Source organism: Typopeltis vanoorti, chromosome 14, assembly GCF_054136105.1.
Source record: "Typopeltis vanoorti isolate ZY-2024b chromosome 14, IOZ_Tvanoo_1.0, whole genome shotgun sequence".
Classification (NCBI taxonomy): domain Eukaryota; kingdom Metazoa; phylum Arthropoda; class Arachnida; order Uropygi; family Thelyphonidae; genus Typopeltis; species Typopeltis vanoorti.
This window is the reverse complement of record NC_143562.1, coordinates 28,444,655-28,460,917: the sequence shown is the minus strand read 5'-3', so window position 1 is coordinate 28,460,917 and position 16,263 is coordinate 28,444,655. Positions and strand designations below refer to the sequence as shown.

Below are 16,263 nucleotides of genomic sequence, written 5' to 3'. Positions count from 1 at the left end.
GCATGTTCCTCGAGTGATTTACATTTGTTACAGTTGTCTTGCGAACAATTTATAAAATAAATTCTCTATAATATCTGCAGATTGAATAGGTCTATAACCCCCCCCCCAAAAAAAAAGGAGATTATGTAACGCATATGCTCCTTTTCTTTTAAAATAATTCAGATCCTCCTTTTCAAGATAATTGTATCAAATAATTTATAATTTTTCGATAATAAATGCAAAACTGATCATTATAAATTTAAGAAACTATTATGGCATAAATAATGTCAGTATTTCTGTGTTATAATGTCTGATAATCAATAATTAAAAACGAAACAAGACATTCTTGATGTATTCTGCAGTACAGCTTGAGGCATTTTAAGTGTGAATTCTGGTAAGGTTCTCTCTTTTATTTCTCAATAGCAGTGAGAGTAATCTAAGCCTTATAGATTTTCCTCCAGCTAAGAGGATTATTATCATGTATTTCTAAGACGTAGATTATTTCAGAAATAGCAACCACCAGCAGCATTTTGTGTGGTATTATTATTATTTCAGGCAACTCCAAGGAGTCAACAGACTCATCGAGGAAGGCCCTAACATCATGTTAAGAACAACTATTCGACATTCACACAGTATCTATCATACCTCGCCTTGAACTCATTCACAGTCATAGCACCCACAACAGACTCTGGCAGCTTATTCCACTCATTCACCACTCTACAAGTAAAAAACCTAGCTCTAACACCCTTGCTAACCACATTCTTGCCCAGCTTCCATGTATGACCCCTAGTCCTCCCACCACCAGTCCTATTCTCAAAAATATCTTCTGAATTAATCTTATAGAAACCCTTCAGTAATTTGAATGTCTCAATCATATCATCCCTTTTCCACCTATCAACCAATTTCTGCAACCCACAAATCTTTAACCTATTCTCATAAGATTCATTCCATAGACCTGCTATCATCTTGGTCACTCATCTCTGGATCCTCTCCACCTCCTCCCCATGAAGAAGAAACCCTGGCACCCATATCTGGGCACAGTACTCTAGATGGGGTCTTATGAAAGATGGTGAAAATATAGCATAGTATTTCAAATAATTTTAGTAGACAGTAGAACATCTGTCTAGATTTTAGATTGCAAAGAAATAGTAGAGGATTAGAAGCTTCACGGTACAACAATATCATTGCCTTATTTCTTTTGTCAAAACAGTAAAATGAAGTAATAGATTTTGAATATGATCTGGAAAAGCTTTTAAACCTGTAGAAACTTAGAATATGTAATTGCGTTCCAGCAGAGGATAAGGAGGAGAGGGGGGGGAGCATTACAAAATCTTCTAAATGAGCATAAATTTTGAATCATTCCGTATATGATATCTTTTATATTATATTTTCAATATATCTACGGTGGTTATGCACTGGATATTATTGTAATGTGCATCCTACAAAAAAAAAGACGAGGGCGAAGAGTCCCTGTTAAAATATCATTAGATATAAATGTTTGTTACTGAAAAGACTCACAATCGGAAACCGAGTAATGCAATTTAACATCCTTTCTTTTAAGCTTACATGGTGATCCAAATGCATTTTTGAAAATTATGGAGACAACTACCGTGTTTGAATAAAAACTTTAGTTTAACACAACTAATATATAAGTATATTAGTTATATTAAACAATCAGTTATATTAAAAAATACTAATATATAAGTGTATATTTAGTTTAATATAACTAATATATAAGATCCAGCATAAGTCAGGACTCTAACTAATCTTCAGCTAGTATTAGAAACCATTCCATACTAACTGGCTGGAATGTACAAGTATAATCATGATGTTAATATATGTATATAGATAGATACTTGTTGTTGCGCCCAATGTATTTCTACAACCAACAGATAACACTAATAATAGGACTCTAGCGTTGACGTATATTTTTTTTTTTTTTTTTTTTTTTTTTTTTTTTTTTTTTTAAACCAGAGTTTAGGCCAACAATTGTTGTAGCGGTTAGTCAATATCTTTAACAAACCAGTTTGATTGTAGTGTAGCTTGTTTTCTGTGTATAGTTGTATGCTCCAGAAGATGACCTTGACATAAAGGTTGAAATATCGAATGTAGATTTTAGTTATATTAAACTAAAGTTTTTATTCAAAGACAGTAGTTGTCTCCATAATTTTCAAAAATGCAATTTAACATCATTTGTTGTTCATAAAAACAAAACAACAACAAAAAAATTTGTTTCTAAAACTGAAATGTGATGATGTATATAATGGTATTTTGCTAGGAAAGAAAGCAAAAGGTCATTTATTTTAATAAATATTATTTAAAAATATAAGGATAATATTTTCACTGCAAAATTTGAAGATTAAAATTTGCAAAAAACAAAAGTTTCTATATTATATAAGTAAAGTGAAAGAACAATCACTGCAGCTGTTCCGTTGCACTGATTTGAAGAATAACAAAACATCAAATTTACTATTACTAAATAGATTTGTTGCAAAGGCTGATTGGTGGTCATTTCAGGATTGATTATTTTTGCACATGTGAAATCTGTTTAAATTTTTGGGAAGAGACACAATAAATCAATTGTGAGGCAAAAAAAAAAAAGGTCAAATATTGTAGGACAGTAAGAGAAACTCCAAGTAATACAGTACACGTAAAGACAGGTGACACAAAGTTCGCTCGCCAACAGTTAATCCACTAATGGCTCTAAAACAGTTGTAAAGGGGTTAATGGCAGAGGGAGGTAATGGTACGATAAAAGGTAGAATGCCAATGTAGTTTTGATCCATGAAAAAAGCTAGGGTGATCTAGCTATTTCATCCATCTCAGCTGGTTGGGAGGTTAATCTGACTGCCCTCTTCTGAATAGCATCAAGTAATGCTAGTGAGTCTTTGGGTGCACTACCCCAAATCTATGAGAAGTATTCAATGTTTTGTCAGATTTGAGATTGTGCACAGTGGTAGTAGTTGTATAGGTGAAAAGTAGTGCCTTGTATGGAAATTAGACATTTGTTTTGTTTGCTGCAGGAGCTGTTGCTGAGAGAGAGAGAGAAAGAGAGATGGTTGTGTCAGAAAAGGCTGGGAAGTGCAGATCAGTTGAAAGAAGAGAAATTTGATCATGTTTTGATACTTGAGTGTTATCAAAATAAGGAAGGGAAGTGACATGCAATCTTTCTTGCTAGAACTTGCTAGTAGCATCGAAGTTCACAAGGTTATCCATACTTCATTGAAGAATGGTGAGAATAGTTTGAGGCATTTATTATGAAAAATCTTGATGCTTCTAATGATTGAGCACTACAGGAATTGTCAAATAAGAGGGAAGAGTAGAGTGTACTGTCATCTACACTGTTATGGGTAGGATTTGAAGTCAGAATAGGTCATTTATGTATAGGAGGAAGAGAGTAGTGAGATTACAGAGCTTTGAGGTACTCCTGCATTGATGTGGAAATCATGTACTATGACACATAGTGAGCAACCACCTGAGAGGAAGCTGGTGACCCATTGCAAAAGGTTGAAGGCAGACTATAGAATGGTAGTTTGCTGAGCAGATCTCTGTTCTGGATCTGATTGATTGCTTTAGAATACTAACCATAAAACCATTATTTGTTTGATAAGAATTGTTCATGATAAGAATTTTTTTTTCAAGAAAGAAACACCATTATAACGATGTAGTAGCACTTTGGTCATTTATTGTGTAGAAGTTTTTTGGAGTTTATTTATTTTTGGAATTTATTATGGAGAACTCTCTTTAAATAATTGCACATATTGAAAATATTTGTGGTTAAGGCAAGTTTTTGAACCAAAGAATTCTGTCCATACTGAAAAACTAAATATATGGAATTTCTTGTAATGACACTTTTGTTCTTGAAGTCTTTTCTCAATTGCACATCCTTTTTGTCTAAAATATGTGAGTAGCATTCAAAAGGCACTTTAAATTCCTTAAAGAAACTCTGAAAAAAAGAGAGCCAAAAGGCTTCTCTTCGGCAATGCAAAATTATTCAAATTAAGTGGATATTGATTCCAACATTATTTCAAAGCCAAATAGAGAGACTACAATAGTTTCATGCCGAATATAGAAACTATAAAAGTTTATGCGGATCAAAGTGTAAGTGACCCTTTCATGATAGGGGTAACTCATTGTAAAGTGGAGTAAGCTCTGATCATGGATAGTTCCTTAGTATTTCCCATAATGTAAAACACATCTCCTAGTGGACATGTATGATGTTATACATTATGGGGGGTGCACTACCCAGACCAGTTTCGACCTTTGTTGAGGTCTTAAAGAAACTGTTTCTTTACTGAAAGTTTGGAGATTTGTATCTTCAACAATGGCAAGTAATGTTTTTTCATGTTATGAATATCATATGAATCATCATATCATTTATAATGTCATATTGCCCATTCTCACAACCCATATGATAAATGTGAAATCCATTGTTAGTTCAAAAGGTATTTGAACTTGTCACTCTAACTGATTAAGGCATTGCATGTTAGTTTGAGACTGAAATATCTGTATTTTGATAAATTTTATCATTAAAACTTTTTCTTGCGTTCTACATGTTTTAATGTCAGTTACTTGATTCTCACCAGTAAATGTTTTAGCATCTTGCAAATTACTTATGTATTGGCCGTTTGTAATCAAAGGATGCCATTAACATTGTTTTGTTTACATTCTTTGATTTCTGTGTGCATAGAATCTTTGTAGTCATATGGCTATTGAGTTTATTCATTATGCCAATTGTGTAATAGAATCCTCTTACAATTTTTTCTTTTAACTAAGATTGTTGTAATTATGAACCTTATCAGTTAATTATTCATTCACATTTAGTTCTTTTATTAGCACAGTGAGGTCAATTGACAGGCTCTTGCAAGTAAACTGCATACTTTATCCTCCATTTCTGGGTTAAAGGTTATTTTATTTTGTCTGCTGCAAAGTTCATATTCTCTCTGTCCCTCTTGATAGTATTTCCTTCCTTTCTCATCCGTCTCTTAGGATGGGTAGAGTCTCCTGACAAGGGGTTTTACAATGAATTAATACAGCTGGCTTGTCACTCCTCTGCTGTATCCCCTAAGGATTAGTATTCATGACTAGATCCATGTGTTTATAGGGCCAATTTACCTATTCTGAGGGATGAAAAACCAAGTTTCCAGCTGAAAAAAACCCTCTACCTCTATATGAGACTGACTAACATACCTTTAGTTGAAAGAGACCAGATTAAGATTCCTCACATCATGGATGGGAACTGAACCCAGGTCTTTGCGACCAAATGGCTTTGTCTGTACTGACTGAGCTATGGAGGCTCTTGATAGTATTTAAAGCATTAAAATATTTGTGCTCTGAGCAAAGCCATATTCTTTTGTAACATTTTATGTGTTTCAGTGGAGTTTTTCCTCAGATTAATATAAAACTTGATATCACATTGTCCTATTGTTGGATTTCTGACCAGGTATTGAATGCAGTGCAAAAGCATATCCTTATAACAACAGTGCAATCCCAACTGGATAGGTTTAGGACTGCCGAGGTATAGGTGATATCTATACTGCATTTTCTTTCCTTCAGTCTCATCCATTCTTGCCGTACTATATGTATTAAAAAAGAAGTCTTAGGTTTTTGGCTGAATTGTTTCACAGCTTTCTTTTTATCATCTTTCTGTTAGAAAGGATGATGCTCCTTTCGATATCCAAATGCTCTCATTTCCATTATTTAAGTAAGAGTTCATCATAAAAATATTTCTGATAAATTAATAAAGAAAGAACTATACAGCTTCATTTTGGTGACGTAAATTATAGAAATAGTGGATAAAGATCCAACATTATTTCAAAGCTGAATGTTTTGTAGAAACTATGAAAGTTTAAACTTTCTAAATAATTTTGACTAGAACTTATGAGAATACAATTCTCAGCATCAGAGTTGCCTTAGCTTTCACTACTTAAAAGAACATAACTGCTGCCCCAGTTGTTCATATGTTTACCTTTATTAGTGCATTTGATACAGATTTCGCTGACCTGACAGCTGTTTCAAACTGGTTGGTCTACAACTTTCATTGTGTGACTCTTTCATTTGGTGCATAAAAGTAATTAATAAAGAGAGTTCACTTATGAAAAATACAACTCACTGATATTGGATTCCTTTAGTGTTGAACTGAAGACAACCAACCAGTTTGAAACAGCTAACAGTCCAGTGAAATCTTTATCAAATATTAATAAAAGGGGAATATACGAACACTTGGGCAGCAGTCATGCTCTTTTAAGTAATGCAAGCTAAGGCAACTCCGATGCTGAGGATTATATTCTCATAAGCTCCCTGGCCAGAATTACAAAACTTTCATAGTTTCTACATATGTTCAGCTTTGAAATAATGTTGGATCTTTAATATCCATTATTTCTGATAAATGTCTTTCAGGTTATAAAACATAGAAAAGAAAACTTTTTAGTGACCTCATGTGTACTCTAAATTTATATCCATTGTCTATTTATTTTTTATTTTATTTTATTTTATTTATTTATTTTTTGGTAGCTTTCAATGTTTTTTTCATTATCATTATTATACAAGCACTTAAATAGGACTAATTCTATACTTTCAGTGATTGGTGGCCTTTTGTCTGCTCATCTGCTCTCTCATAAAGCTGGAATGGATTTGGAGCCAGGATGGCCATGCTCAGGGCCTCTGCTAAGGCTCGCAGAAAATGTTGCTAGAAGACTATTGCCAGGTTTAAAAATAATTATAATATTTAATACTGATTTATATACATGTGATGTGAACTTTAAAAGCTAGAGTTACAAACATCACAAAATGCCTATTTACAATAGTCTTTTGAATTTGTATTTGCTACGGTGTATTACTGTAGCTTTCTTCCACCGTATTCTGTGGCGTGTATCCAGAGCATGGTCTGCAATACCAGAATGGCTGTACTTGTGAAACTGGATATAGTCCTTGTGTTCAGAAATTCTGATATTTGCTGTCCTGCCTGTTTGGCCAAAGTACGACAGTTTACAACTGCAAGGGACCTGGTATACACCAGGTAGGTCTAGGGGAAGTGGTTGTCGTACTTTGGCCAAACAGGCAGGACAGCAAATATCAGGATTTCTGAACACAAGGACTACATCCGGTTTCACAAGTACAGCCATTCTGGTCTTTCAGACCATGCTCTGGATACATGCCACAGAATACGATGGAAGAAAGCTACAGTAATACACCGTAGCAAATACAAATTCGAAAGACTATTTATGGAATCAGCCTCAGCCCTAAGAAACTCCCCAAACCTCAACAAATTTGGTTGTATGCGACTGCCCCAAATTTGGGAGGCATACATCAGCAGACCTTCAGCCCAACGGCCAAGAACACCTACTTAGCCTGCTAGAGGGCACCATCAGGACTTCTAGGAGAACAATAGCTTCATTCTCAGTTACTGTGTTGTATTGCCTGCGTGCACGTGCCTTTTTTATAAGTTCCTTTTGAAAATGGCAACGTGACGTTGCCAAATCGGAGATGTTTATTAAAGTATAATTTAATTTATATTCGGATCTACATTGTTCAATTCCCTAAGTGATTTAGAAAAAACAAACTGATTGAATTTTATTGAAGGCTCATCAATAGAAGCTAGACCTGTGAAAATGCTGAGTACTAACAGATGACAGTCATATTTTCCTATCCAAGTAGCAGAATAGTATATTACCATATTATTACAATACTCTCATGTCTGTGGTCTCCAGTCTTTGATCTAACCCAGCTCTCAAATCCATAAGTTAAAATGTTTAAACACTGTCTCGTATGCAGCTAGTCTAGCATTTTAATTATATTTCTCTCTTACTCCTTATAAGTTTATTCATTTAACTCTACTAAACAGCTTTGTTTGTTCTTTTATCTTATTTGCCTCTTCTATTCTGGGATGTGCGGTCAGTGAAAGAAAATAATTTATATACAGAAGGAAAGGATATGCAAAAGAAAAGTCATAACATATTGAGTACTGCTAAATATGGTTAAAAGCTGTTCATCCTCATATACAGTATGTTTGGCCAGAGAGGAAAATCATTCAATATTTATTATTCTGTTTTCAGTGTCAGATTCATATATTGTGCATATTCATGTATTCCCTCAGAGAGAGAAAGAAAGAGAACATGGATTCATTACTAAAGTTATAGTTTATGAAGTTTCATCTTTCCTAGTAACCCCAGAAAGTCACATTCAATCCCATTAACTTTGTCATCATTGACTTTATGTTGGCTTAAGTGAAGCACATACAGTTTAGTGCTAATCTCAGTGTGCTTGGGTGGTGTTGTGATATTGTATTGTATTGCATGCCTGCTGTTATCCCTTGATTTCTTTCCACTTTGAATGAATGGCACCCATTTGCTTGCTACATCATTCCCTTTTGGTTTACTGGTACTTTTCTCACAATAGGTCTAGTCAAGGAGAATACATTTTGCTTTCTCTGCCTGATTAGCCATTTTGCAATGTATTTAAGTGTATGTTTCAAACTGGCACCTTAAATGGATATTACAGCAACTAACTTTAACTACACCTTGGGATGTAATGATGAAATGTTGTTTGTCATTATGAATAACCTTAATACAACTTAGTGAAAAAACTTGCTACAACTATCCCCAGAGGAAATGTGGATGTGATATGATAATGTTGCACTAAACTATGTTTGGTGTACAAGTATATCAAAATTCAAGATATGTCTTTATCCCCATGACATGAAAATAAATGAATAGTATTATATGTTTGGTTTTACACAAAAAGTCATAGAATTGCAATTAACCCAACTATTGGTAACTGATTTGAAGAGTTCAAGAAGTTCTACAATATCTTGTCATCAGTAGGACATGCAAAGTGTGTTGTTAAACAAATATTTTCATTTTTAGAATTTAAGAATTTAAAAATGAAAATATTTAACACTTTAATTATAATGATTTGTATTTAACATATACATATTTTGATTTTAATACGCTTCGTGATACCACATAACAGATATTATTGTCAGTTATCTGACCATTCCTCAGTCCTGTTTAGGTTATTTAATGACTATTGTATTTATGATGGCACACAGTTTAGTTAACATTTTAAAAAATATTTTGTCAAAGTTAATGAAAATGAGTCTTTATTTATATATTGCTTATACCTATTATGAAGATTTTTCCAAAATGATAAAACACCTTTGAATGTTATGGTCTTATATATCTCACATACAGAAAGGTGAAAATCTTTAGTAAAGAATTGGTCATAGATATCTCTGATGATTGCTTGTTTATACATTTCTGGGTTTGCGCAATAAGTAATGTGGTACAATTGAGAGAGATTTATTGGAAGAATGATTTTCTTTACTAAAAAGAAAAGATATAATTTCATTTGACATTATAGTAACACCAGATTACAAGTGTGAGAATAGCTATAGGAATGATGCTCTGTTGCAGAAAGAAGTATTCCAGTTAGCATTAATGGTGAGAGATCTATCAGTGGCAGTATAATTGAAAGAATTTTTAGAATTATCAAGTGTTCTAGTAGTAGGCGTACTAGTTGATAAGTTCAATTTGCTTGTAGAGCGCATTAAGCTCAGCCATCTATCAGCTTTAGTCAAGTGGGGTTGGGGAAGGGATGCTAGTTTAAGCTATGAACTCTTTGAAGTAAATAATTAACTTTTAAGTTGGATTGTAGGAAGTTTAGATTGAAGAGTAAATGTATAGATAATAATAAAAACTGAGTAGTTTGTAGGATGATGACAAAATAAAGCACTGAAATTTTGAACCAAAGATGATCATAAAGAGGGCAAACAGATTCCAAATTAGTCATACTGACATATGATATCACAATATGTTTAAATAGAAATGTAAACTTTGAAGTTTAAAATTGTTATTGCATAGTTCAAAAGAGTTGGCATAGTTAGAAAGAAATATGTAGGTTTGAAATTGGGAGGTAAAGGCGTGGCTGATTTTTCTCGCCCTGTGCATATTTTTATATGGTAATTTATTAGTAGAAGAAATCATGAAGAAAAATTGTATGATGATTTTATTATTACCTAAAAGTCTTGATTTGTTATTGTAGTTGGTTCTCATTGTAACAGACTACCAAAAATTCTTCATCTCATAGGCATGAAGCAGTTTTAAAGGAAGTTCACGAAATTTGCTATAACAGGCTGTTCACTATAACAAACTATTCCATTGGTCCCTTTGAATTTTCTTTAGCCAGAGTCCCATCCCATCTTCCCTTTCATACTAAGTACACTTGCTTATTGTCACAGCCAGGTAACTTTACTACTTAGAAACCTGCCATGATAGAGTGGTTAATCCATCTGTATTTTCTTCAATGTCTATAAATTGCATGTTTTCTGGCCATATTGCCTGTTTTAGGGGATGAAAAACCTGAGTTTCCAGAAGAAAAATCCCACCACCTTCCAAAGAAACTGGCTAACTCACCTTCACTTAAAGTCCCAATAAAGGTTCTTCACATGCTAGACAAATTCAAACCCAGATAGTGAGAGTAAGTTATATATAATAATGTGCTGCATTGTAATTTTATCATCATTTCTTGTGAGTTCCACATTAATGACCACATAATTTTAGGATGAAATTTGATTAGTTTCACATTTCTCAATTAGTTTATATGTTTTTTGTCTTGTTTTTTTGAGTTTTTTAGATATTAGTTAAATGGCAAGAGATTAAACCTTTACTATATTAAAGCTGTAATTTAATAAACAGTACAACTTGGTTTAATAATATAGTCATGACACATATTAGCTGCAATTAAAACGAAGATACCTTGATTTCTATTGAGTAGGTGTGTATAATATTTCTAAAACTTCCTTGAATTTTCTGATAAAGCAGTTCATGTATAACATTTCTACCATAGTTCAGGATGGCCTTTGTTGGCAGTATGATAGACTAATCTGAATTTGTGTTTTCTCTTCTTTTCCACATCTTTACATGTTCTTTAACATTATGCTATATCACTTTTGAGATAGCATGTGGCTGAAGTATTTAAGATACTGATTCCTTTTCTTTATGTTGCTAGCAATATTATATACTTTATCTTTTAATGTTTTAATTATTTCTATTTTTTTGCACAGGGATGGTGGTGAGATGAGACATAAAAGTATTTTCCGATATGGGTAGGCTTTCTGTATACCAAATAACTGAGTTTGTAGACCTCTAAAAGTACATGATGATCAAAATTAAAAATACCCATGTTTATGGCCTTGTGGAGCACCATCCAGTGATCCAGATGCTGTGAAAACTTTGTAAGAATACATTGTGCATCATGTGGAATTGATATCTGAGAAACAAAAAAACGAAAACAATAATTCCAAAATTCACTCACATTTGATGTTTACAATACAGGGGTATTGTAAACATCAAATGCATGGAATTTGATATCACACAACTCGGTAGGTGCCAGAAAGGTTTAAAAAGATGGACACAGGATTTTTCCCTTCATTCTGGTTGTTGTTAATACCATCCACAGTGATTGCACTAACCTTGCCCCCCCCCCCCCCCCCAAGTGTGCTTTGCTTGTGAAGCTGTACTCTAAACAATTGCATTACTATTGCTGCACTCTGTGAACCTCCTCCATCCCCCATGACTTCTGGCTTTGGGGATTTCTCAAAGACAGGGTTTATTGGGAACATCCTGATATGTATTCCTGCAAAGGTTTGCTGTATTTGGATCACTGGGTGGCACTCCACAGCATTAAGCAGGGATACTTTAATTTTGTTCACTCTGTGTGTCCAGAAATATTAGTCAAGAGTGAAATTTGTGTATGGATGCAAACTCTTCAGGTATTTTGAATTCTTTTAATTATTCTGAACCTCGTTATATAACATATGTTATCCATATAATGTAATCACATTTTGGTTTTATGACAATACTTTCTTTTTCAAATGATTCCATAAATTGGCTAGATACTCCCACCAAATTAAACGACTTCTGAGAAGTGGTCATTTAATCAGAGACTGATGGAAATTTGTTGAACTCAGGAGAAATGTATCAAATGTCATAAATTAATTTCATTTCTTTTTGGTCCCATTTCATAATGCCAAAATTTGGTAAACTGATTTTTGCTTTTGGCTTTCATAATATGCATTTAAATCCATTTGCAGAAGTAGACACTTTGACTGGGAGTGCTTTGGTAAGAATATAGAAAATAAATATCAGAAAGGTGGCAAAATATTCTGAAGGCTATTAAAAAATCTCAGAAATGGAAGAAAGAGTACCGTAAAAGGAATCTGAAATGCTAATGGTAACATGAAAACTGAAGATAAAGATATTCTAGATGTCTGGAGTAATTACTTTGAAAGATTGCTAAATGAAACAAGCAATGTCAACAAAGTGGTAGAAAACTCCCAACAGTAAATGCAGTCAGGAATAAGTATCCATACTTGAAGAAGAAAAAGCCATCAAAAACATGAAATGTGGAAAGGCAGCTGGAGTAGATGAAATTTGACCAGAAATGCTCATGTATGGAGGTACTCATATATGGAGCTGCACCGTATGATTCAAAAGGCCTGGTAAGAGGGTTGAATTCCAGATTATTAGAGCACTCATATTATCCATTTATTAAAAAAAAAGGAAAATAAATCTGAATGTGAGAATTAAAGAGGTATTTTTCCCTGTTGAGTGTTCCTGGTAAGATTTTTGCAAGTTTATTTGAGAAATGGCAAGGAAAATTGTGGAAGAGAAGCTTGATGAAGAACAAGGTGGATTCTGGCCAAATAGAGGCTGTGAGGATCAGATTTTCACTTTAAGACAAATTGTTGATAAATAATAGGAATATAACAAGGATTTGTATTTAAGTTTTATAGATTTGCAAAAGGTATATAACAGGTGTGTGGCCACAACATGGCTCTCAAGCCGTACGGCTTGCATCCATGCATCCATGCATCATGTGGCTCTTTACTCTCTACCAGGAAAAAAATAAGAGAAGAGGAGAAAACAAAAAAGAGGAACAAAAGAAAAAGAAGAGGGAAAGAAAAATAGGGTTAATAAAAATTACTGCAATAAAAAAGTTTAATTCAAAACACATTAAATGAAGTTTACTTTGAACAATTGGAATAATTTTAAAGTCAAAACAATAATTTTAGTTACTTATTTACTAGCAAATAGTATTTACAAGTCTACAAGATTCCCTGACTAAATTGAATAACTGTTGTAATAGATATGGTATGAAGGTCAGCAATAACAGGACAAAGACAATGAAAATAGGCAGAAGCATTGAAAATATCAACTGCATTATGAATGGAGAACCTATAGATCAACTAAAACATTTCAGTTACTTAGGCATGATTTTTAGTGAAGATGGTAAATTAAATATGGAAACAGACAACAGATCAACAAAGCTGGTAGGAAGTCAACTGAATAAATTTATATGGAATAAGAGAGAAACACTAAATTAGCTGTATACAAGACAGTGTTCAAACTAATTTTGACTTGTAGAGCTGAGAGTGGGGTTAGAAGTAAAACACTTTACCAAAGACTAGAGACTGCAGATATGCTAGTCCTGAGAAAGATATTAGGGGCATGAACAGATGGCATCAATGGCAATATCATATTAAAAGCGAGGATATTAGGAAAGAACTTGACATTGTTAGTATCTAGGAATGTGCTAATCTCAGGTAGTATGGTCACTTACTACCTGAGATTAGCACATTCCATTACTAGAGAATGGCAGAGGAGAGGTTAGCAAAACAAGTGTTCTCTGCCAGGAAAAAGACCCAGAGGAAGACCAAGGCATAGGTGGATTGATATGGTAAAAAGTGCCTTAGAAGATAGAAATATAAGACCTGATAATGTTGGAGTCTTGACAGGTAACAGACTGATTTGGAGGAAAATTGTAGATAGGAAGATAGTAATGACGTAAAAATTTTCACATAGCAGTATCATATCCTGTACATCCCTTGAGGGTAAATGTCAGGAATTTGATGATGATGATGATTACTAGTAGAGGGCCTTCCTTGTATCAATTTTCTTACTAAGCTACTTAAAATTAGGTATGTAATTAGTCAAAGCAGTTCTTACAAGTTTATTCAAATGTTCATAATTTAAAACAGATCTATATTTAGATTTAATAAATTTAAGAATCGAATATAGTGCTTCACAGTTCATGGTCACAAAAATGGAGATCAGTTTTCTGTCATATTGCTTAAGTGTTGGATATCTTTGGTCCAAAACTTGCTCCCATAACACAATTACAGAACATTCACTTTCCTTTTCTACCTTCAGTCCTTCGTCCTCTTGAAGTTCCAAAAGCTCCAGTTCTGCAGCTGCAGCATCCATCACAATTGGTTTTGAAATAGGGCAACTGCACTCAAACACGTTTATGAGGAAAGGATTTTCCAAAAAAAGCAAATGTTGGCTTAAGTTCTCGAAGGTTGCAAAATCAATTGTTGAGTTCTTCGGCCAGTTCATTTAATTTGCTAACATAAGATCCCATTTCTAATTCTATTCCTGATGAATTTGTCAGTATTTTCTTTAGACAAAGAAAAAAATAAAGTTTTATTTTCCAAGTCTCTCTGAAAAAGTGTGAGATCAGTTATTAGTTTTTCTTTCCTTTGAAGTGAAACATTTAATATCTGTAGATGCTTGAAAACATCGGTGAAAAAAGCCATGTCTAACAACTACTGAGTGGCTTCAAGATGAGGGAAATATTTCTCATTCTCTCTAAGAAACTGTTTTGATTGAGTCTAAAAACAAAGAAAAAATTCTTTAATATATTACTAACTGAGAGCCACTGTACTAAGCAAAACCATGATACCTCATTAGGAATCTTATCACAATTCAACTCATCAAGAATTGTTGGTGTGTTTTAGCACTTGAATGAATAAAATTGACAATTCTTAGAACTACTTCCGTTACTTTATTCTCTGTGAATAAAGCAATGTACAGGTAGGAAAGCAGGATACTATTCATCATTCTCAAGGAGCCCCATGAGACCTTTAGTTTTACCCCTCATAGCTGGAGCACCATTGGTTGCAATGTTGAGCATTTTTCGTGTGATACCAAAGCTTTCGTAGGTACAACATCGTGCCACATGTTGTATCTTTCAATGCTATCAAGTCTAAATAGCTCTTCCTTGACGTTCAGGCCATGAGATACAAAGTGGACAAATGTAGCTAGTTATGGTTTGTCCTGAATATCTGTAGATTCATCCAAAGCCAGACTAAATGTAGCACAGTTTTGCAAGTTATGGTGTAAATTATTTACAATGTCAGTACTGAAAACGGAAATTCTCTTTTCAATTATATGCCTGAAGACTGGCATCTCTTTAATAAGTTTGAATAGTTTTTTATTATCCTGGTAAAAAACTGAAATTATTTGTGCAATATTTTTGACAAATTCACCTTTTGTGTATGGAAGTTACACCTGTGCAATATTAAATGCTAAAATAAAACCAGTCTCGGTAATAACATCAGCCTCTTTAGTAAACATGGGCATCAATTTACTCTGACCATGGAGTTGTTCTTTCAAAGTTGAAAGTTTAGTTCACCTCAGATCAGAGCCAAGAGGAAATTCTTTGCTAAAATTACTGCGATACATGTCATAATGACCCTTGAGATTGCTGGGTTTGAATTGCACAAGTTAATTGGCATATGTCACACATTGGTTTACTTTTTCGTTTCACAAAAAGAAACTCTTCTTCCCATCCTGGCCTAAAAACGTCTGTCTTTCTCTTTGTATTTACGTTTTTTATGCGACATTTCTAAGCACTTGAAAAAGAGCTCAATGATAACAAGCACTGTCAGTGGACGCGTGCAACAATATGTTGGTTGATACCGATAGATGAGCACCGGAAGTGTAACTAAAGTGTTATGGTAGACAGGCATAGCTTCTGCATCCCCCACCACCCACCTCACCATGCACACACTCACTTACTCCTGTACCATTCCATCGGTCAATGGTTGCAGCTCTTTTAAGTTTTACCAGAATTATTATGGTGGCTGCAAAAGGAGGTGTAGTTGGCCACCCCTGGCATATAACAAAGTGCCAAGAGGAAAGCTCTTCAAACTGCTACAGTTATATGGTGTAAATGGGACAGTATATCAAACAATATGCAGTCTCTATTTAAGCTGTAAGTCAGCAGTTAGACTTGAAGAAGGTACAGGTTTGAGGTAAAATCAGGTATTCAACCAGGGTGCATATTATCTCCACTGTTATTCCTTATCTGTATGAAAGTGGTTGGTGATGTTAATCTTACCACTTTACTTTATGCAGATGATATCATACTTCTGAATAAAACTTGCAGTACAAGTCTGCAAGTTTCATTGACTAAATTGAATAACTGCTGTAATAAATTTGGT

At 33.9% G+C, this 16,263-nt stretch overlaps 1 protein-coding gene across 1 annotated transcript in view; it reads left to right on the top strand.

Annotated features, from left to right (window-relative positions):
* The window catches only part of LOC150099330 (ER degradation-enhancing alpha-mannosidase-like protein 2), a 146,053-nt gene that overhangs the window by 62,831 nt on the left and 66,959 nt on the right, over window positions 1–16,263 (top strand). The window contains exon 3 of the mRNA XM_090403720.1: window positions 6,559–6,684. Within this exon, the coding sequence (XP_090259846.1) occupies window positions 6,559–6,684 (126 nt within the window). The remainder of the gene's footprint in view (window positions 1–6,558; window positions 6,685–16,263) is intronic.